Source organism: Oxyura jamaicensis, chromosome 13, assembly GCF_011077185.1.
Source record: "Oxyura jamaicensis isolate SHBP4307 breed ruddy duck chromosome 13, BPBGC_Ojam_1.0, whole genome shotgun sequence".
NCBI lineage: Eukaryota > Metazoa > Chordata > Aves > Anseriformes > Anatidae > Oxyura > Oxyura jamaicensis.
In genome coordinates, this window is record NC_048905.1 from 8,436,134 (window position 1) to 8,459,855 (window position 23,722).

General features: G+C 42.2%; 1 protein-coding gene across 1 annotated transcript in view; it reads left to right on the top strand.

Annotated features, from left to right (window-relative positions):
- LOC118173971 (ankyrin repeat and KH domain-containing protein 1-like) overlaps positions 1 to 23,722 on the top strand; it is a 116,048-nt gene that overhangs the window by 1,674 nt on the left and 90,652 nt on the right. Inside the window, exons 2-3 of the mRNA XM_035338943.1 lie at positions 32 to 109; positions 14,238 to 14,391. Of these exons, the coding sequence (XP_035194834.1) occupies positions 32 to 109; positions 14,238 to 14,391 (232 nt within the window). The remainder of the gene's footprint in view (positions 1 to 31; positions 110 to 14,237; positions 14,392 to 23,722) is intronic.

Genomic DNA, 23,722 nt, shown 5'->3' on the forward strand with positions numbered 1-23,722 from the left:
GCCCGGCACCGCCCGGCGGGCCGCGGGGAAGGGGCTCGGCCGCTCGGCCCGCGCCGTCCCGGGGCGGCCGGGCCCTCCGCTGCCTCCCGGCACGGCGAGGCGGGGGAAGGTGTGTGCCGTGCTGCTGCCTCCTGACCTCGGGGAGTGGCTTCCGCTTCGGGGAGGGAGGCGAAGCCGTCTCCGTACCTGGGAGAACAAAGTGAAGGCTCCAGCCCCCAGCGCTGCTGCCCTACACTCGGGAGGAAGAATCTCTAATGGGCACGCTGTTAAATGCCCGATAGATAGAGTTTGGCAGAATAGAAATACTCTGTACCCGGCATCCTCTCCACAGAAGAAATGGTAGAGGGTAATGGAGGTGTCTTTGATCTTCCAGACCTGCAGAGAATTTTAAGGGAAGGGTGTGGGACAGGGACTGGAGCCTTATCCCAACCCAAATGGGGCTTTATTGGGCATGTAAAATTGTATCTGGTGCTCCTTTATGTAGCATGAGGAGAGAAGGATTTTATCTGTTGCTGCCGCCCACTTATTATACCAAAGGGTGAACCGATGTTCTCAGTCACGTCTTTTACAAAGAATAATTAAGGATGCCAGCCACGAGCACAGCCCTTAATATAGTTTTAGTGGACGTCAGGAGAAAGTGGAAGTGCTTGGAAGCTTGTTGTAGATCCAGTGTTTTGCACTCCTGTATGCTCCTGCAGGAGGAGGAAGATGGTAGCCAGTATGAAACATGCCATTTGGGGCAGGGGGAGCAGGAATGGTTACTTCAGTACCTGTCCACATTCCTTCTGAGAAAATAGAAGGAGGCCAGCCTGCATTTGTCCTTCTATGTCTAAATTTTCTGCCTCCCATTGATTATTCTCTTTCACCCAGTCAGCCCTGAAGGGTGACTGGTCTGAATTAAGAAGTGATTAAACTGATGCAGACCCACTTTTGCACTGCGTGGCTACCTGAGCAAAGTTAAAACTTGTGGTAACAGCAGGACATGGAACTAAACTGAAAACCTAGTGATCATGGAGATGAAACTTACTTGTGAACATTCCTTAATTGCCTGACATCCCAAACATATGGGGATAAAGGATTGCACGCTCAGGTGCTTTCTCCTTTTTGGGGAGCTGGAAGGCTTGCTGTAGGGTGAATAGGATGCAATGAGCTTACGAGTTTCTGCCATCTAGGCTGTTTTTTCACTGTCTGTCCGTTCACATTTTAATGTATTCTTGAAAGCATGCAACGCTAGTTACAGAAACTGGAAAATGATGTGAAATAAACGATACCGCATTGTCCGTGGCACTCTTTGCAAGATGAAAATGGCAGGGTTCTACTATGATAGCTTATCCCTTTTGAGCCTGCCCTATTGTTTAAAGGGCGTGAAGATTGAACAGCTAAAGTGTTTCCTAAGCGCTCAGTTGGTCTTCTGACTATTGGCAACTATGAAGATAGGCCATTGTCAATAACGTCTGGGAGGCTAGCATTGAGGTTAAAAAAAAAGGTTTACAAACAGTTGTTAAAGTAAAATTACTTGTTTGAAAAACGTGAGAAGAGCTTTCTTATTTAAAACGTGTCATCAAAATTAAATTGGAATTAAAACACTTGAAGAGTTCCAGAACATGGTTCGAGGAGTTGGACCAATCTCTGTGGCTGAAATTGCAGGGGAGGTCTTGGGCTTTGCGTTTCTGGTTTTGGAGAGTAATGCGTGGAAGAAATGTGGATGGCAAGGATGTGCCTTGCACATCTGGGCAGCCTTGCTGGTTTATGGGGTATGGTTGTGAGGACCCAAAGCAAATTTTCAGTCTTCCTTGTATGAGAACTAAAGGAGCACCTGTTGCCAGTGTGGTGTGGGTTTTGGGGGGCTGGATTCTTTTGCTTTTTTTTGTTGTTTTTTTGTTTTTCCCAGAATGTTAGGGATTGGAAGGGACTTGGAAAGATCATCTAATCCAATCCCCCTGCTGGAGCGGGGGATTTTGTTTTAACAAAGAAAATTGAACTCTTGGGATGGAACATTACAATTCTTGAACAGCGCTGTTGTGAAAACCTAGTGGCTGTTTGGACTGTGGTCTCGTGTCATGAGTCACTGAGTTGGGTGTATGGCTTTAGCTACTACCACTGAGTGGAATTAGTGAGAACTAGAAGGGAAAATTAAATAAATAATGTGAGCATTTGCCATGCTGCCATGGTCTGTGCCCTGTTCTTTACTTCTGAAGTCATTAAATGATGGTACAGTATTCAGTAGTCTGTGCCATGTCGGTGCAGTTTTTGTATCCTTGTATTAGTCTGAGGGTAATACGCTGTAACTCATTAAAATGGCAGATTAAGCAGAAAAAAATAATAAGGGAAGCGCAGGAAGAAGAGTATAATGAAGTTTTTATTTAGAGAATGAAAAGAGCGATGCGTTTTCGCTGAACCTTTAAAAAATATATATGTATTGCATCTCTTTCTTCAGTTCTTGAAGTAGTTTGCAGTGGGAGTACAGTGAAGGACAGCGAAGAGAGTGCGCTGTGTTTATCCTCCTGGTGCAAAACAGGTAGAGAAAAATGAAGCTCTCTGGTGTCCCAGCTCAGTGCTGGCTGGTGGCAGTCACCGGGCAGCTGCTTGGGAAACCAGAGACTGAGGCGGGTCCTGTGTGGATGAGTTGGATGAGGGCCGTGAGGTGAAATTGAAAGGCAGCTATAGAGAATATTTTCTAGAATTACAAGTTAAAACTATCACATGCAAACAGAAACGATGGCAAGCTGAAGCACGCCTTTGGCCAAGGAAGGAAGAGACCAGGAGGCTTTCTGCTATTTCTGGGTAAAATAGCAAGGAAGCTATGGTTCTCCTGAGCACCTAAAGAAACTTTCACCAGCGGTTGCATTCTGCGAGGTGAGGTGGTTTTCACCTTGTTGTAGGTAGTTAGTTGCTTCACTGCCTTCTAAGCTTGGTCAGGACTTGGATGCAGCTTGCAGCTTATTTGGAATTGAATTTTGGTGTAATTTTAGATAAACTATTGCCATTCCATGTGAATTTTGCTGGCACTTAAAGTGGTGCCAAAGGCATGAGTATTAAGCAGCCTCCTTGATAATGGTTGTGAAGCCTGTAGGTCAAGGTGAAGGCATGCTGTCAGGGCAGTGAGTAATAGTGCGTGTATGTGAAGTTCACAGGGTCCCTGGCTCTGCAGGACTTGCAACCACAGAGCGTGCAGGTTCTTATCACGTACTGTCTCGGCAGAAAACTGGTATGGAGATGTACGGAGTTGAAGCAAGTGATAAATATGGCAGTGCTAGTGCTTGCAGGGTTGTGTGGTTTGGTGATCTGTTGTAAAGCAAGTATGAGAAGCAAACTGCGCTGCCAAAGGTACCAAAGGATCTTGGAGCTCCGTTCGGTAAGTGGTTCTTGGCTGTGCCCATCCATGTGGCAAGTCCCCTGCGTTCTGGGATTCGGGGCTTGGAAGCACGCAGTGGCAACTGTACCCACCTCTGTGGAGCCAACTGAGCTCTTGGTTTCCCCTCTCCAGAGCAGGACGCCTGCCTCCACCAGCCTGCCTTACTTAAGCCTGTACCTATTGCATAAGCCTCTGGGGATATTTACATAAAGCATAATTAAAAATCAGACATAACCTCCCTCCTACAGTGAGCAGAATTATTATTCGAATGGCATGCATGCCAGATCAGTTCAGTACTTGGAGTTTTTGTTTGGGGCTCAATTTATTTTTTTAACAAATATTAAGTCTTTCAATTTTTAAACTGGGTTTTGAAATCAAAGTAAATACTTAAATGGTTTGTTTTAAATTAGCAATGTAATTTATTAAAGTCATTGCTGCGTCAGTGAACTTCTTAAGTGTGGCGCTGCTTAAATGGTGTATACAATGTGTCTCTGACTTTTGAGGCTAATTTAATGCTTATAAATTTCAATTTCAATGTGTTTAAAATAATGTAAGGAACATTTTCTTGACAATAAGGAATAGAAATTCAAAAAGTTGATGCAAATTAGGTTGGATAATATTAGCCAGAAAAGCCTTTTCTCTGAAAATGTAGTGGTTGATGTTTTTTACTGTTTTCACTATCTCTTTTGAAGTTTAGGAAGTAAGAGATGGAACACGATGGAAAAAATTCTTCTAGAATTACTCATTGATTAGAAAACATTGAGGGATAATGGGGTCAGGTTTCCAGAAGTATTCAGATCCTTAATGTGGCAGGTAGCTGTTCAGTGGGTGTTCATTCGTGCCCAACCTATTAGGCATCTAATTCTTGGAAAATCCCGATAGGTAGCTGAGATACTTTGAAAGTCTGGCCTTAGGTAGCCAGAAACAATCTGTCTAGTTGTAGCTCAGGCTTCACGTTCAATAACACTTGCAAACTGCTTTCTCAAATTTTTTGTAGAATGCTGGTTTTCCTTTCGTGCAGCTTGACCCAGTTGAATACATGACCTAAAATAAGTATCACCCTTTTTCTAATGATAGGTATAGAAAGTGAAGATGTGAAATACTACTATATCATTATATCAACATGCCATACATCCCCTTGGTAAGGAAAAATTTACCAAATTTAGCAGAACATCTGTATTTAGTTACAAATTTGCACGTAGGTTTCACCATGCAACTAGTTACTGTCTGGGGGCGCGCAGGATGGGTTCCTTTAGGCGTTAATGCACAACAGATCACAGCTGGCAAATGAAGAATTCTCATGTTCTGATTTGAACTGGGGCAACCCGGCAGCTCTCCTGGAATTGATGTTGGGATGCTCTCTTCTCTCCTGTCCTCATCTCGGAGGGTTCTGAGATACAGCGTTAGGAGCAGCAGAATGATGCTGCTGCAGCATTGTCCTGTGCTGAGAGGTCAAGCCGTTCCTGGGGGATTCCCTGAAGAAAAGGCTAGGTGTGGAGGGAAGGGAAATACAAAGGCACTCCTTTTTTCTGTGCGCACACGTGGCCTGGCCTTTAAACTGTGAGCAGCTGTGTTACTGGATTGGCGTGCTTGTGGAGGGAGTTCAAACTGGGTTTTAGCCCCTGCAGGTGAGGAGACTGTGGCTTTGATCTGAGGAGGTCACTCTGAGTTCTTGTGGCATATGTGAAGATACTTCAGAAGTATTAAGTGTTGTTGCCAGGGGAGGAGAAATAACTGAAACTGAGGAGAATCTGACATGAAAAAGGACAATTTTCTCAGGCTTGTTTCACACTTAAAACTTCATCAAGCAAGAAAAGTAACTTCTACATCTCGTTTGAGGGCTCTGCAGAGCTCAGTGCCAGCTAAGTTCTGAAACCATCCATGGGCTTCAGTAGGGTGCTTCAGTGTTGCCTCTTTGGATCCTTGTGGATGTGTGGATCCAGCCAGTGCACGCTATTGCAAATAACCATCTAAAGCCTTCCTTAAAGCTCACATCTCTAATGGAAACGTGCGTTAATGGAGGAGTTCAGAAATCACTGGTTTGTTCAAGGCTCCTTTCAAGGTTCTTTTTTTTTTTCTCTCTAGCCCTCTCTTTTTTCTCCCTTAGCCCTCTCTGTTGTAAAGGTGCAGAAGTTTCCTTTTGCATGTTTTTGGAGAAATGCTGAGCAAGTGAAACTTATAGAAGAAATGCACCATATCCCAGCATGTTGTCTGCCTTTTACTCTTGCAGCTCATTACCTAATGTTAAGAAAATATTGATTCTTTGACACTTTAACAGATTTTTAAATCAAAATATTCAAAACCTTCCTCACTTTTTTCAGTATTTCACATCTTATGTTCTGGTGCATATAGAAATCACCAAAAATATAAATAGAAGAATTGGTCCTGTACTAGATCCCATCATTTCTTGATTTCTTTTTATAGGCGGATATCACTCATTTATTCCTTGCCTTTTTCTTTTAGGAGGTTGTTTTTCAAACTCCTTTTCATCTTTAGCTTTTCTTAAGTGTCCCCAGCCTTGTAGTCCTAGGCTGAGTAGAGTTCCTCATGGTCGAGGTACTGTGTTGTGTATTTCAGAGCGCTGGTGTTCAGTGAGAATGAACGTGTGTGGTTGTTCTGTCCAGGAGCGATTTTGAAAGTTACCGAACTGAATACCAGTCCCCAGGAAAGATGAATCCCTGTTTGTCAAATAAAAAGTGGATGTCTTACTGCATGCTGAGCAGTGGGCCAACTGAAGAGCTCCTCTCTGATTTATTTTATTTTTTTAAATATTTCCTGGGTGTTAAGCTTCATCTTAGGCTCATACATTATTCTCATTTACCTTCAGTAAAACAGATCTCTAAGAAACTAAGAGTTTCTTCTAGGAAAATCCTTCCCTCTGTTGAACTCTTCCCTTTCCAAATCCACAAGTAAAGCCAATGGTTTCACGTGGCTGACAGGTAGTAAATCCATCCGATTTCAAACCAAGGCGAAAAGAGGAGATGAGCTTTTAGGGCTGAATGGGCTGCCTGTCTTTGAGCCATGTTCTGTGATCGTGGCAGCTGCAGAGCATCGCCTGTTGTGAGCGTGTGGTCATTCTCAGCGTGACGAGATAGCAAGGGGGAAGGGGAGTCTGGGAAACGGATGCTTAACATTTTGGATTTTGTAGTTTAAACTCAATACCATACATGGAATGGACGTGCTTTAGTTGTTTGGCTAAAATAGTTAACTTGAAAGCCCTTCTGCTGCTGCATCTGGAGTTTTCATTGGAGCCTGTTGTAGACAGGGGTCTCTGCTGTGTCATTCAGTATGATGGGTTTTTAAACGGTTAACTGATGGATTAGCAGTTACATTAGGATTTTTGCTGGTTTTGCAATAGTAGAGTTCACACGAGCTTGTTTATGCAGGCTTTGAAAAATATCTGCCAGTAGCCTCAGCTCCGAGAACAGTAGAAAGCCCAGTAGTCACTTCATTTATATATTGAGGCCTCTCTCTATATTAAGAGAGAAGTTGAAATGGAAACAGATTATCAAAGTATTAGACCAAGCTGCATTCATCAGATCCACATGTATGATTTTTAGCACTGGAAAACCACGTGTCCCTTTGGATAGATGAGAGACGTGGGAAGGTCATCTACAGGTTAGTTAAGCTTTTGTTATTAAGCTTGTGCATTGGCAAGTAAGGTGCTTCCCAAGAAGATGGCTTAGGACTCTTGCCATCTCAGTGGGTGTGGGCTTTTACATCAGCAACCAAATGCATTTGTTCATCTTCTGAAGTTTCTGTCACTTGATAAAATCTCAGGCATTAAGATGCTCGAGCAAAGATCCCGCCCCAAAAGCTCTGGCTACGCTGGAACAAGAAGACTCTTGAAATGTCTGTGTTTGATGTTCTGTAAGTTGGGACATGGAGTGACACCTGCTGTTTGTCAGGTTGAGATGAGGAAAGAAGGGGTATTTCTACAGGTCGGTTAGAAATAATAGGTGATAGGAGGGGATCTTAAAGCAAATTGATACGAAGGAGCACCAAAAACGTGATTTAGAGTGGGCTGAGAGAGAATACACGAAAACAAGTAGTGTTTGGTGTAGGTGATGCTTATTTTAGATGGTAAACTCTGCTGGTCTCCCGTCAGTGGTCTTCAATGAAGACTGTACATGTCATGAACAGGCAGCCGGTTTAGTAGCATTAACTTGAATTTTGAATAACTTCTTTGTCAGTTCCAGTTCCGTAAATAGCAGATCTTTGTCTCAAAAGAATATTTTAAATTAGGAAAACTTAGTTATTTCTATTTATCTGGCTTTGAATATTTGGTGGCTGCAGGTTAGTTTTCAATGATTGTGTATTTTTTTTTTTTTTTTGTAGAAACGAGTGAAATAACTGGTGTTTTCTGTTCTGCCATACAGAGAAAGTTTCTTAATGTTGTCTGCCCCTTGTAACAAGAGGGCACAATCTGTGTTCTGTGGCTTAGGTTTTTTTGAGGGCTAACTAGGGGTACAGTTGTGTCTTGGGTTTGTTGTTCTTGAACGGTGTTTTAATAAAAATGAATTGCAGATTTCTAGTTTGGGGAAGAACTGTAAATCAGACAGCTTTGTCTTATAGACAAAAGGTATCTAATGTCCATTAATTGCTTAAGAGAGAAATTTACTATTCACCTAAAGTGGTTAAATTAATGTGAACCTTGATGACTGGCGTTTGTTCGTGACTGCCTGCTTTTGCACTTCCTATTAGTATTAGCACAAGGAAATTGAAACCCTAGGATTAGCAATCTCTGACACTGGAGAGTAGTCCCATAAAACATTCATTCTGATTTATTACTTTATCTGCATGTTTCAACTACTAGTCATAGTTTTCGGAGTTGACTAGTTCCTTTGGGTGCTTGGCTAGATGCCCTCTGGGGCCTGACTTACCAGAGAGAAGCTGCCCGGGGAATGTCAGGCCTGTCTTACTGCTGGTGCAGCACCTATCATGACTAAAGTCAGCTTCTGAAATCAAAGAATACTGACATCAGTTCCAGTGTGCGTGCCAGCGCATCTAGAACATACCCCACAGTTCTATATGTGAACATCAGACGTCTGTACCACACTTCACGTGTGGAAGTCACTTCCCTCATCTCCAGAGACAAACCATAAAGTTAGCATCGTGTCCATCTTTGTGTTACATCTCTAGCAGTTCTTGTAAAATGGTATTTTGAAAGAGGCTTGTTACAGCCCAGCTCCTATAGCTGCTAGTTTCATTTTGAACACGAGCCAGCAGTGTGCCCAGGTGGCCAAGAAGGCCAACGGCATCCTGGCTTGTGTCAGGAGTTGTGTGGCCAGCAGGACCAGGGAGGTGATCATCCCCTTGTGTTCTGCTCTGGTGAGGCTGCACCTCGAGTGCTGTGTTCAGTTTTGGGCCCCTCAGTACAAGAAGGACATCAAGGCCCAGGAGCGTGTCCAGAGAAGGGCTACGAAGCTGGTGAAGGGTCTGGAACACAAGTCCTATGAGGAGCAGCTGAGGGCACAGGGGAAGTGCCCTCTGGAGAAGAGGAGGCTCGGTGGAGACCTCATTGTTCTCTACAACCACCTGAAAGGAAGGTGTTTGGAGCTGGGGTCAGCCTCTTCTCACAGATACCCAGTGATAGGAGTAGAGGGAATGACCTCAAGTTGCACCAGGGGAGGTTTAGGTGGGAAATGAGGAGACATTTCTTCTCAGAAAGAGCAGTCAGGCATTGGAACGGGTTGTCCAGGGAGGTGGTGGCATTGTCGTCCCTGGGGGTGTTCAAGGAGAGGTTGGACGTGGTGCTTAGGGCCATGATTTAGTGGGTGACATTGGTGGTGGGGTGATGGTTGGACTGGATGATCCTGGAGGTCTTTGCCAACCCTAATGATTCTATGATTATCTGATAATTGCTTAGTATATATTGGAATAAAGCTGGCTTTTTAGATAACCCAGCCTCATTTTAGTCAACTTGATATTGTAGTCGGAGCTGAATAGAAGATGATCTATTGGAGATTAATAGATCATAGTGACTTATGATTTCTTGAGCTGCGTTTTTTTTTTAATTGAAGAAACTGTCTTTAGAAATTCAGTTCAAGTCTACCAGAGGGGTTATATGTCCTTAATTACAGCTGCATTGTTATTTATGGTGATTCTATGATGTTCTTATGTGCTGACTCTGAAGTACTTAATTGAAATGCTTCTGTTCTTTCCCTAGCTTTGAAGTGCCAAGAACGTTTAGATTACTGAGGTCCCACTAAAAGGTTTTGTGAAAATACCCATGTTCCTATATCTTTTCCTCCGCTTTTACCTATTCTCTAGAAAATGAAACAGTAATGGCAGGATTATACCATAATGTAGGTGTAAAAATATTTGGCTGATATTGCTGGGCTCTGGGGAAGCAGTGTTGAAAGGTACTTCTTAAAGTAAGCCCAAACCAGACCTCTTGCTGGTATGAAGCCAGGGATGTGGTACCGTTCTCGAGTGCCACACAAGTAACAGTCCTTCGCTTTGCTTTCTCCTTGGGCTGATTTTTTAGTAGTTTTGAAGGTGACATTCTTTAAATTCAAAGGGGCTCCATACCAAATTTGAAATACAAACTCATTTACAGTATTAACTTAATTTTATCATAGAATGTTAGGGATTGGAAGGGACCTTGGAAGATCATCTAGCCCAATCCCCATGCTGGAGCAGGAACACCTCGATCAGGTCACACAGGAACGCGTCCAGGAGGGTCTTGAAAGTCTCCAGAGAAGGAGACTCCACGACCCCCTGGGCAGCCTGGTCCAGTGCCCTGTCACCCTCACCGTAAAAAGGCTTTGTCTCAACCTCCTATGTTCGCACTTGCACCTATTGCCCCTTGTCCTGTCATTGGATGTCACCGAGATGATCCTGGCTCCATCCTCCTGACGCTCGCCCTGATAGGATACCTGCTGTCTTACCGGTCCTCCCAAAAACTTCTTAAAGTAGGAATGAAGTAGTAGTCAGATACTGGCATTCAGTGTAGTAAAGAACATGATAATGTAAAGTGAGAGGTAGGATTTATCAAAGAAAACTATATCTTTTAGTGTAGTTCTAATCCAGCACAGTACACTTTAATTATGGCATGCAAATAGTTTAAATACAGGTGATCTATTTCCATTTTCTAACTCTGAACTTTCAGCTTAATCTATAGGCCTGCATTAACCTGAAGGAAGCCAGGGTCCCTCTGTGCATTAGGACCCATTTGAGACTTGTCCAAATGGTATTGTTATAGAAATAATTAGGAAGACACCGAAGAGAAAATAATTTCTAATTTCTAATGCAGGAGAGAAAATTGGGTAGCAGTTCATTTGCATTGTAATGTTGCTTAGGAGCCCCAGTCACAATGCTCGACTCCTCGGTGTTGTAGGCACTGCAGATGCAATGCAAGGATGCTTGTTACCCCACAAAAGTGTTCACTGTTCAGGGTGTATCTGGACAACTCAAGTTCTAGGGTGTAATTTCACAGCATCTTTCTCTTACACTTTTCATAAAGATACTCTTCCCAGCAGTTTGGCGCACATGAAAGCTGACGCCGCACCGGGCTGCCTTCGTATGCAGTAGGAGAAGGAAGGAATGGTGCTGGTACAGCTAGAAGAGGAGGCTTTTCCATCGTGTGGAGCCTGGGTCAGGAACAGGCTATTGGTGAACAGTCCAGGCTGGTCTGGAAAAAATGCTTTTGTCTGTAACCAGCAGCTTGGTTCTGGTTCGTGTAGAAATACCTTTTTTTTTTTTAAAAAAAAAAAGTCATTTCAATGTAGTGAAGAAAAGATCAGCTTAGAGTTGGTATTAGAAATATAATCCCAATCCTATAGGTCATTGCCAATTTTATAAGAACTGCCAGTGTTATTTTGGGTGTTAGTGCTTGCAAAGTTGCCTTTGCATACCCCTGACCTGAGGTAAACTCAATCACGGTATTAACGTATAAATACTGATGTAGTTGAGTCCAAATATTTGTGAATGTGGCTGTTACAGAGTGAGCAACCAGGAGTGTAACTGGATCTGCAGAGCTGTGAGATTGCTGCAGTCTTTGGCAGGGCTTCAGGAAAGCTCCATCATTTCCCTGGATGGATGTGAAAGATCCTGGTATGGTGAATTGCCCTGATGTTTAGTGCCCTGTCCTCAGGTCCCATACAGCTGGCAGCTTGCAATGCTTTTTGGAGTTCTTGATTGGGAATTATTGCTAGTCATAATTATTTTGGGAATTAGGCTGACATGTTGAATCCATGTATTCCTAATGAGTCTTTCAAATAAGATGCTTATCAACTACTGCTGTCCAAAGCAGCTCAAAAAATAATCCCCAAATAGTGCAGTAACCAGTGACTCCATCAACCGAAATTTTGCAACGTGAGCACTATGTGAAGTCTTCCTGAAACATGTTTGGTGATGGTGGTTGTTGTTTGTTTGTTTTTCCTGTTTATTTAAATTTAAAATTTGTTAGATATATTTGGTACCATGTGGTGGTGGTGATGTAACCATCACAGGTCACTGTCATTCAGGAGTTGATAAGGTCGTTTCTTCCTCTGCTGATAGTGACAGGGTATCCAGCTGTGCATCCTCTGTAGCCATGCCTGAGTGGGAAACTCTATCCATTTACAGAAACATCACATGTTCTGGCTGGGAAATTCACTGAAACCCATTTTGAAAGATTGGCAATGGCACAGTTGCTCTAACAGGTTGGGTGTGGATTTTCACTATTTTCACGCTCAACGTACCCACAATACAAATACATACGTTGTTAAACATGGAAAAAATAAATCAAAACCTGAGGCTTGATGCTCAATGTGGGCCTTTGCATAGGATATCGTGAGGCTGAAAGCTCAGCTTGCCAGAAGGCAGTTTGAAAGTTTCTGGAGTATTTGTGGGGCTGCTTCGATGGTAAGTAGCATTGTCACTCCTGGTACGCCTTCAGAAGGGAGGGCTGCTGTTATCAGGGTAACTGGAAAGGAAAAAGAAGCCATCTGTTGGCATGTAACATACCTGCTTGCACGTAGCTCTCAGCTCTATGTAACAGTCACTGTTGTGCGTGGTGGGGTTTTTCTACCAGTCCTGCAAACATTGGTGCAATAGGAAAAATATTTCTTGCATCTTGGTGAAGCAATGGGCCTCGTGTAGTCTTAGAGGACAGCAATGAAATACCCTGAAGCGCTCCTGTATACAAGTGTAAACTTTTCCACAAGTTATCTTTGCGTCAGTCCTTGTGGCCAGCAAGGAGTCCTTAAACTGGCTGGCTGAACAGAAACTGAAAGTTGAGTTCTGCGAGGGGAGTCGTAGTGTGCGAATACGTTTTGCTGTGTGTCAGAAGTTCTTTGTTCATAGTAAAATTGTGCATCCCTGCTTCAGGTCACTGCTTTTCTGCTTTTGTAACCCTCAGCTCTTTCTCACAGTGAAACAATACTCTTTATTTTTAGGGCTGTTGTATCTCATTTGGACTGAACTAGAAGTCTTGCTGCTTAAAGCCCTGAGTCATAGCCTGCTGTCTTACCTTTCATGTTTGTGTGTTGGCACAGGAGGTAAAATACCTTTAAGTTAGCCAATATTAGGCAGATCCGCTGAGATGTGGAACTAATTATCTGTATGCCTAAAAGCTACTCTTCCCCCCCTTCTCTCATGAATACAATTCATTGTATTCTTATGTTAACGTTGCATTTCACTGGACTAACGATGATTGGATTGGAGGCTAGGAGATAAGTTACAGAACATTGACATATCAAAAAGAAATTAACAGCAGTTGCTTTGGAGAGCAGTGTTACATGTAGCTCTTCAGACCCACGAACATCCTTCGTACAACAGGGCACTTCCCTGAGTCTGCAGATGGCCTGATCTTGGTTTTTGGAGCAGTAAGGTGGTGTGCGGTCTTACTGAATATGGTGGTAGGTTGCCACTGGCATGAGAAGGATGGTGGGAAAAATTAGGGGAAAATAAGAGAAACAAAAATGAGGCTGGGACGTGAAGTTACGACAGAAATTTGTGTCTCATTTCTAAGGGATACTGAAGGCACCGGTAGCCTTGAGCAGGGAATTTCTAATTGAGAGTGTCCATGTCTTCATTTTAAAATATTGCTGAAAAGAGAGGGAGTTATGCCTGAACTTGAGGCAGATTCTGAAATGTAGTTGTGCTCTCATTAGAGTGTGAGTCAGGTATCCTCCTTGTTTATTCTGGCAAGCTGTCCTTAAAGCAGTGTGTTATGTTGAGTAATTCCATGAGCTTGTGTTTGGAGATGACGTGGACCAGTGGTGGGACAGCATTATTGCTACTTAGTTGGAATACCTGCTTGCTTAATTGTTCTACCTATCTGTTCTTGTCTAGGAAACATTGATGGCTGGTTTTAAGTGTCAGTGCGGGAACAGATGGCTTGGTTTGAATTGTAGTTGGCTGTCTTTTTTTCTACTCAAATCAAACAAAATCCCTGTGCTGCATTAGTTGAAGTTACTTTCAAAAGGGAACTGAAAAGTGTTTTTGGAAATCTTTCAGTCCCTCCCTGGCTCTCAGGTAGTAATGGCTTTGGTATGGCTGAACCTGATAGCTGCTTTTTGCTTTTAATAACTAGACAGGCTCCTGGTGACAGAGATGCTACAGCCTCTTGTAGCAGTCTGTTCTGGTGGTTAACAGTGCAAACACCCGTAACATTTTTCCAGTGTTTAATCCGAGTGGCCCTTGCTATAGCTTCAGCTCTTGTTAATTAAGCTGTTGATATGCTGTTTCTCATGCTGAGTTGTTTCTTTTGTGATTTCATCAGCTACCTTTCCAGTGAGTTGACCATATTACTTCTAAGGTTCTATCCAACAATCTGTACAGTTAAACCATTGTGATAGTACAGTTAAGTTATCCCGTGGATTTTGTAATATTTTAAGTTTATTATAAAATGTCAAAAATTGTAAAATTGTTTTTTTTTTGACTTCACAAACAGGTTGAATCGTTTATTTTGGACCAAGAAGATCTTGATAACCCAGTACTTAAAACCACATCGGAGTTGTTCTTATCGAGTGCTGCAGAAGGTGCAGACTTGAGAACTGTGGATCCAGAAACACAAGCAAGACTAGAAGCCTTACTGGAGGCAGCAGGTATTTTATGTAGTATTTATTTCTGAAACCAACTTGCACACAGATCTGGCAACCTGTAAATTTTGAGCCTAGTAAAGTATTCACAAGTCGGGAAGTTTACTGTGGTGATGAGGAGCTGAGAATAACAATGAGCTCATAATTCTTACAGGTGTTGAGGGTTGCTTAGTTCACTGTTCCTGTGAGCATAAGGTTAGAAAAGTTTGTTTGAAGTAAGTGGTATTTCATCGATCAGGGAAGATTACATGTTACCAGAGGGAGGGTTACAGGGGAAAGGATGGAAGGAAGTAGACATGCTAGAATCACATTCTTCTTTATGCTGCTTTTGTTAATATATAGTTATTAATTCATTACTTCAGAAATTCCTGCCTATGGCAGGGGGGTTGGAACTAGACGATCTGTAAGGTCCCTTCCAACCCAAGCCGTTCCATGACTCTATTCTATGAAATTTACAGGTGAAATACTAGTTTCTATTTTGACTTTCATAAATATCTTTTTCTGTTCTGTAGTTTTGAGATACGGCTGTTGGAAAATGCATACTTAATGTTCACGGTACAGAACCAGACTAGATAAACAGAGTGCCACCACATTTGTTACTCTTATGGTGAAAGCTTGACTAATTAAGTCTTTCTAAATTTTGTGGCTCAGGTATTTGCAATGAAATAGGAAATCACGTCTCTTTCAAAATTCCAAGGAAAAAACACCCTGCTTTGAAAAAAATGCTGTTTGATCACTGAGTGCGTACTCAGACTAGTAGTCTTGTGCTGTTTTTTAGGCATTAGCTTTGAACACCCTTAAGAGGTAGATAAAATAGCATTTATTTGCAGGTGTTTAGATGTTAAGCTATCTACAGTCTTAAAGGACAATTTCAATCTGAGGAAGTTTGAGAAGTGGGCCTGCATGAACCTGTTGAGGATCAACAAGGCCAAGTGCAAGGTGCTGCACCTGGGGCAGGGCAATCCCAGACAGGAGGACAGACAGGGAGAAGAACTCATGGAGAGCAGCCTTGCAGAGAAGGACCTGGGGGTTCTGGTGGGTGAAAACCTTGACATAAGTCAGCAGCGTGTGCTTGCAGCCCAGAAGGCCAACTGCATCCTGGGCTGCATCAACAGAGGAGCAGCCAGCAGGTGGAGGGAGGTGATGGTCCCCATCTGCTCTGCCATCGTGAGGCCTCACTTGCAGTCCTGCCTCCAGGTCTGGGGCCACCAGCACAAGAAAGAAGTGGGTCTGTTAGAGTGAGTGCAGAGGAGGGCCATGAAGTTGATCAGAGGGCTGGAGAACCTCTCCTACAAAAAAAGAGAGCTGCGAATATTCAGCCTGAAGAAGAGAAGGCTACGGGGTGACCTTATTGCAACTTTTCAATACTTAAAGAGGACTAAAGAGGACTTATAAAAAGATGGAAAGCAACCTTTTCCTTGGTCAGATAACGATAGGACAAGGGGAATGGTTTTAAACCAAAAGAGGGGAGATTTAGATTAGATAGTAGGAGGAAATTCTTCACTCAGAGGGTGGTGAGGCACTGGAACAGGTTGCCCAGAGAGGCTGTGGATGCCCCAACCCTGGAGGTGTTCAAGACCGGGTTAGTTGAGGCCCTGGGCAACCTGATGTAGTGGATGGCATCCCTGCCCATGGCAGGGGGATTGGAACAAGATGATCTTTAAGGTCCCTCCCAACCTGAGACATTCTCTGAAAGGGGGCAGGGGACTTACTTTGGTCTCTTTGCATTTTGAATGTAATATATATATATATATATCTTTTGTCAGCAGAAAATTGCAGCACCGTAATTAATGATGGATCTCTGAATTTAATCTAACTGAATGTAGTTCTTGTGGACCAAACTTTGCTTTGCAGGAAAAATAGAATATATCTGGGATTCTCTGAAAACCCAAATTTGAATAATTGGATCTCTTGGAGTTCTTCTCGGATACCTAATGACTGATGTGTCCAAAAGCCTATTGCTAGACTTAGAAATTGTCAGTGAAGATGTCCGATGGCTAGTGTTGTGAGGGTATCTGGTCTCTGATGTATGTGTTTCCATCTAGGTTTGCAGTGTTCAAAATGAGTTCACAGTCTATAATAAATCTAGGATGTACCATTGCTTCTTACAATGTCTGTGAGAATGCGTTCTTTGGGTTTCTAAATAGCAGTTTGCCACTTGTCCTCTGGATTAGCTAATTTGTCCTTTAATCTGAGATTCCTATGGTTTGATTTCCTCTTGTGCTTGGAGTAGAGATGTAGAAAATGAACAGAACATAATCTGGAAAGAATAAGCCTGTTGGAGCACTTTTGGGATGATATTAATGCCTCTTGATGAATTTTTGTGGTTGAAAGATTGAAAACACTTGGGAGAAGGTTCCCTAGTTAAGGCGTACTCGTCCTTCCCACTGTCAATTCAAATACTAGAAATATCAGTGGTTCAAAAAAAAATCTAAACAATAAAAATATCCAAAGGAAACACTGAGAATCTGGTAGCTTATTGATAAGACTTGAAGATGACTGAAAAATAAGCTTGTGTTTTTGGGAGATGTTCTAAATAGCTTTGCTGCAGGGTTCCCACTCGTCTGACTGGCTTGACTGAAAACACCCTTTCTAGCCTTAAATGAGCTGTTTAGGTTGCCATCCTGGCAACAAAATGACCTAATGTTGTGATTTTGTATTGTTTTGCAGTTTGGCAGTAAAGGTGATTTCTCCTGTTAGTCATGTTTTAGTCACATTTCATTCCCCAGCATTAAGTATAGCTTGCAAAAAGTAGATGGCAGCACTGCTGCTGGAACAAGTAGTTCAGCTACAGCTTGTCTGATGTGGTTTCCAGGGCAGCTCGGCTTTCTTTGTTGTGATTTACCCCCTCCTGCAGGAGGCTTGATCTTAACTTGCAACCTGCAGTACAGTCAGCCGCGTGTTTCATGTCTCAGATTTCGTAGTATTTTTCACATGCAGGGTTCAGGCTGTGTCCTTAGCGTTTAATGACTTGCAAAACTAGTTCTGCTTACTACTCCCAAATCCCTTAATGCTCAGATCTCACGTGAGCATGTTGGTTATTCATTCTGGAAAGTTAGTTCTACCAACTGCAGCCAGATGAAATATTCTCTTTCAAACTACATATGCAGAGTTTTCTTCAACCATTCCGTTCTTTGTTTTTTTTTTGTATTTTTTATTTTTTTAGCAGCTGTTTTGATTTGTGAGCCCTGTAGACCTGCGTGTGAAGGTGTAGTGATCTGAGCTTAGTTGGACTGCTTACAATTATTTCTATACATCATAATTGCCCATCATGATGTAGTGCTGGATTTTTTTTTTTTCGTAGTTTAGTTTTTCATTCCATTTCTGTTTTCAGGATGGCTTAAACTATTTTGTGTTCTCAGATGCTGAGTGGGGACAGTCTTAGAATTTGTAGTGTTACGGCCATGCCCCACGCCACTTTAACAGAGCAGTAAAAATACATACACATTAAATATACGTACATACACACATGCAAACATTGGCTAGATTCATCACATTTGCTAGGCCCTCTGAAAACCTGGCTAATTAGCTTTATTTATGACAACCAGGCTTCTGTAGTCTGTAGAAGCAAAGCACAATCCCTTTGTTAATGACAAACTATCTTTAAACAATTCCAAGTGATGGTGGTTTTTGAGAAATAAACCCAACAAACAAGCTTTAAATTCTGAACTCTGAGCACTTCACTGTTCTGAAGCAGAAGCATGAAGGTCATAAATGGGTTGTGTTGATCTTCAGGAAAAGAACTGAATCTCCTGTTGTTTGGGAAGCTGTCCTGAACAAGCCAAGTCTTTTGCTGGTCTCAGGTGAAGTCTTGTCAGTTTTGACCCCTAGTAGTAAAAAAAGGGATTTATAACTAAATTAACCATGGAAAGAGAAATTGAAAGGGAACACTGCTGTCTTGAGACATTTCATTTTTTTCAGACTAATTAAATTGATCCTTAGTATTTTGACGCTGGATTCATGTTCTGCACTAGAAACATTCAGGTCCACTATTAATTAGGGTAATGTTGGTTTCCTAAAATAATGTTCCAGCTCTAAAGAACCGTGGTTCTTTTGTGGATCTTCAATACGGCTACCTATTAGATTTCTTTTTTTTTGGAGACAATAGCTGGCTGTTGGAGGATGAGCTCTTTGCTGCTGTGAATGAATGGGTATGACACTTGTGTACGAGTCCTTTACCCTCTGTAATCCATCCTGGTACCTCAGAAGGGACCAGAGCTCTTGCTGCTCTTGGCAGATTCTTCAGTGGGTCCCTCAACACATGTTCTTACACAGACAAACTCCTCTCCGAAGAGCTGGGGAAGGTTTGGCAGGTTAAAGCTGTTTCATGTTGTGGCCCCTCCTTTTATAGGCATCAGGAATGGAAAATGATTTACTCACATAGCGCAGGGCTCTTTAGGGGAGTACAGGTGGTTTTTTCTTTTTCCTTAAAGAGGAAAGAGGTATTGGTTGAAGCACGTGGCCAAATAGAAGTCTTGGATGCTTGTTTGGTGCTCTCAGCGCCTGAAACACGGAATACCACAAAGTTGTAAAATGTCAGTGTTAATCCCTGCAGTTAAAACCCACATTTCGTAGTGTTCCAGTGTGGGTTTGCTGAGTTTTCTGGGAAGAGATACAGAATGCTGCTGAATTGTTTCATAACTTGAGGAAATAGCTTGGGTACCTGCATCCTTACCAGCAGGTCTTTGGAGCGTGGTTCCGAACAGTCGGAATTTTGAAGCACTTTGACGATGAAGCATCAAAAAACAGATGTAGAACAAAGTGGTAAAGAACTTTTTTTGTAGCGTTAAGAGCACTTTTTATTCCTGTTGAATATTTATCTAGGGAGGAGTTGTATTAGCACACAACGTATTGTATTAAAGGAGACAGAAAACAAACTGCCCCTTGCCCCCTCGGTGTCCACCTGACATAGGCACCCCCTGGCAGTAAGCACGTGGGCAGCGCTAGGAATAAGTCTTCAGTCTTAGCTGCAGCCACGTTGGTACTTCTGACATGGGAATTGTGAATAGAAGTCTGCTTAGGGCCTGTCATAGACTTGGATGGTCAGATGGCTTGCACGATTTCATGAGCAACTTCTTCAAAAATCCTGCTATGATTCATGAAGAGACTTGTGAGGAAGATCAGGGTATTTTAGAGAGGAGCCATCTTCAGCCAAGGGTTGACGAAATAGATGTGAGTAGGCCATTGTTATGTTTAGGGAGCAGAGTTGTATTTCAACAAAAAAAGGATGTACATAAGACTAAAAGGTGACTGGAGACCAGCAAATGAAGTTTGGTGTGTTTGAGACTTCAGGAGATCAAATGTAGTGTGACTCTGTTTAAATAAACGGTTAAAGAGATGATTTTTTTAAACAATGTCTGTTACTGTAACAGGCACGCCTTTAAAAGAGGCGGTGGGCACAAACCGGAGTGCCAGTGGCTCTGTCTGAGTATCAGGTAGCACGCTACCGTGCTGGAGACCGAGCGGGTTGTGTGCTCTGGAACTGGGGACAGCAAGAAGTGGAACTAATCACCTACTTAGTGGAAATAGAGAACACAGGTCGGAATAAGAATGGGCCCAGATAAAATCTGCTCACTTTAGGATAAACTGAGAGGGTACAGTTAGATTCAACAACTGTAAAATTAAATGCTTCCCAGTGTGTCTCTTTATATGTCTCTGTATTTAGCCACTCAACATGCTTTTTGTGATGTGATTTTTCACTAATGGCACTTTTTACAGTAAAGCTGATGTAAAATAAATAAAAATCACCCCACATTAGAGGGCTTGAATGTGACAAAATAGACTTGTGATCCAGCGCTACTGGGGAGTGTGTTTGTGGTCTAAATGAACAACTAAAAAGTTTCATGGCTTGCTTTCATCCTGCATCAGAGACAACCTTGGGAAAGTGTTGGAGACCGGGCTAGGTAAATATTGTGATCGTATTTATGATAAAAAGATTGATATTTGGATTTGGTATTTCTTTTCTTAGAGATGATGAGTAACTTAGCTCTGATTTTTAGATATTGGTGAGCATCTCATGCATCAGAAACTTAACCTCTAAAGGGTTATTCAAGTTTCACTTCAAATTTTAGAATTTGAGGGCTGCAGAAAACATGGATGATTCTGTTTATCAATTTAACGACTGCACATCTGTACTTGTGGTATGTAATGAATATGCTTCTGGATTTGTGTCAGTATTACTGATTTTAAAAAAGAATAATTGGGCCCTTATCGGAGGAATCTCAGAGGGGCTTGCTGGGATTGGAGCAAAGATGAAGCTTTGTTGTTAAATTATAGCAGTAACAAATTTGGAGTGTGTTTAGGCTTCTTCAGCATGGCAAAAGTCTTTCTTTAGTCCAAGCAACCGTTTTGTTTATTTTTAAAGACAGACTTTTCACCCTGGTTTGCTTTGATCTGAAATACCTGTGTTAAATCATCATGGTATACCTCTCAAACAAGTGGAACAGATTTCTTCAAGATGGGCTCTGTAGGCTTCGTTCTACGAGTTTCTTTAGAAATCAGGGCTGTGCTACTGTTAAAATCACTAGTGCTTTGTAACTGGAATACTTCTGCCTTTTGAGATACTGACACATTGCAGTGACTTGCTCATTTTCTTTCTTCACCATCTAAAGATTCAGAATGGGAAGGAATATATGGTATGTGAAACTCACAGATGTGTTGTGCTTTTGATTAAGTTGTATAAACTGAGTTTTGTGCATGTAATTATTAATATTAAATCTTGCTAAGGTTTTGCATGATTGAAAAATATTTTTCTAATCTATCAGTCATCTAGATTAGAAAAAATCCAGTCTGCTCCTGTGCTTAGAAAAATTAACTTCCAGACTTGGAAAGGGTTTTGAACTGTATTGGCTTCATGGTTTTGGATTCTTTTTCAGCTGGATTTTGCTGTGAAGAACAGTTAATTTTAACACTTCAGTTGATGCTTCTAGGCATCAGACAGCTATGTCACCGTGTTTGATCTGAAAGTTATGGTTTTGGATTCCTTTTCTTTGACAAATGTGATTCCAAGATTTTAACTTTTCCTTGTGGGATGTGGTGGCGGGAAGAGAAAAGATGATCAGTTAAATCCTTCAACTGGTGAAGTTAAAGAACACTGGCCAGGGTGCTGTGCAATCTTTTTAGTTAACTGCTATGCATAAGTGGTCACTGATAATGAACTGGTGTTTTATGACTGTACTGTATACAACTTGCACAATTCTTTATATTTTTATTTGAGGTCATAGGTACATTTTTATTAACTTCTCTCTTCTGTTTTACTTCTGTCTTGTCTTTTATGCAAGTTGGATTCATGTGCCAGGCAAAATCCACTTCCTTGGTTCTAATATGGCGATACTGCTGGTTAAAAGCTTTTTCCAGTTGGTATTATTTTGAGGGTGTCTGGTTATATTAGTGCTTCAAGTAGCCTCAGCCAAAGATTGAAAGTGGGGACAGTTCGGGCAGGAGAAAAGAGCTGGTGCTTTATTGACAGTCCTTAACATGGGATTGGAACGCAGTTCAGCCAGCACTGAGTGGGAATCCTAGACTGGGATGTGCGTGCTTCCTTCACTAATGGAAGTGGAAATACAGTGTTCAGGCTTCACGGAGGGGTAAAGAAACTTACGCTGGGGCTTTGTGGTACGGCAGGTGGCTCAGAGCGAGGTGTGTGGAGCTGCAGCTGCGCTGCGGAGCTGGTACCTGCACAGGTTGGGGGGGCTCTTGTAGGCCAGGTACTAAGACTGTTGGCAGTATATTGAAGCAATATATGAAAACAAAAACTCTATTTTGGTCATCTTGAGTTTTGTGCTTGTCATATAAATATAGTTATGTAAATGTTATGTAAATATAGTGCAGAGCAATACCACATGCAAGGTAGTGATGTGGCTGTGTGATACTGACCATGTACGGGAAGAAAAAGAAAACTAGCTCAAACCACAGGTTACTTGAAGCTGAAATGCTGGTAAATATTACTGCTGACCCAGATAGCTTACAACAGAATGTGTCTTCATTGTGTGTGGTGTGTTTCTGCTGTGTTCTTCTGTTACATTTATGTGCCTGTTTACGTGCCTCGATAGTGATAGGACAAGGGGGAATGGTTTTAAACAAAGACGGGGAGATTTAGGTTGGAAACTAGGAGAAAGTTTTTCATTCAGAGGGTGGTGAGGCACTGGAACAGGTTGCTCGGAGAGGTTGTGGATGCCCCATCCCTGGAGGCATTCAAGGCCAGGCTGGGTGCGGCTCTGGGCAGCCTGCTCTAGTGGTTGGCAACCCCTGCCCAGAGCAGGGAGGTTGAAACTAGATGAACTTTAAGGTCCTTTTCAACCCAGGCCATTCTGTGATTCTGTGGTGTGATTCTTCTTGTGATGCCTGTGTAAGAGATGATCACAGATGGTAACGGTATGAAATGAAGCAGTTACTGTGCTTGCAAGTTGGATGGAGTTCATCAAACATAACTCTTCTCCCCAGGTGCATCAGCACAGGGGGAAAGGAGTGAGAAGGTGGAAATGCCTGTGTGAAAAGCCTCTCCTTTGCTTGTTCTCCTGCAAGAAGACTCACTTATAAGTAACTCGGTTACACAGGCAGGATAAAAGTCTGTGGTTATGCTTGTTTTCTGTGAAGAAATAGGCTCTGAATCTCCCCAGTAAGATTTCAGTTTTTGACTTTCTGGAACTTAATGATGAACTGTGATTGAAGTAATTAGTGCCAGCCACTTAACTCTGCACAAGACAGACTGGTAAGTCAGGCTCAGGGTAGTCTGAATGTGAAGCCACCCATTCTGGGGCTGAACGGCAGTAGGCTGTGAGATGCAACAATTACATTTGAAACAAGGCTACCTGACACCTTGCGAAGAGTCGCTTAAACCTTGTCTCTGCGCTGTGACAAGTGGCTCAGGAGACTTGTGAAGAATGAAGTGACTTCTTGGTGTGCTTACAATACGCTGTTCTATCAGTTTTATAGCTGTACTAAATAGCGTGTTATTGCGGTGTAACAGGTAGATGTGATCCTCTTTTCAATTGGTAAGTCACCTTTGACAAAATACTGCTACGTTATGTTTGGGGAGTAATCACAGTACATGCTAGTTTCTAGTAAAAATATGAAAAAAATTGCATAGCTTAAATGATCAAATTTTGTTTATTTCTAGAAAGTTAGACTATTTTTCACCAGGCTAATGAAAAAATAAAAATACACAAAATATATTACCATTCATTCTTGGTTCTTCTTACGGGATCGAGAGTGTTTTTTTTTCCAATAGGACCTGAGCACTTTCATTTCCTATTATAAATTCTAAGGACCTTATTTTGAAAGTGAAGACGTTACATCTCTTTATTTAAAACAAGCTGTAGTATGTTCAGCATCTTGC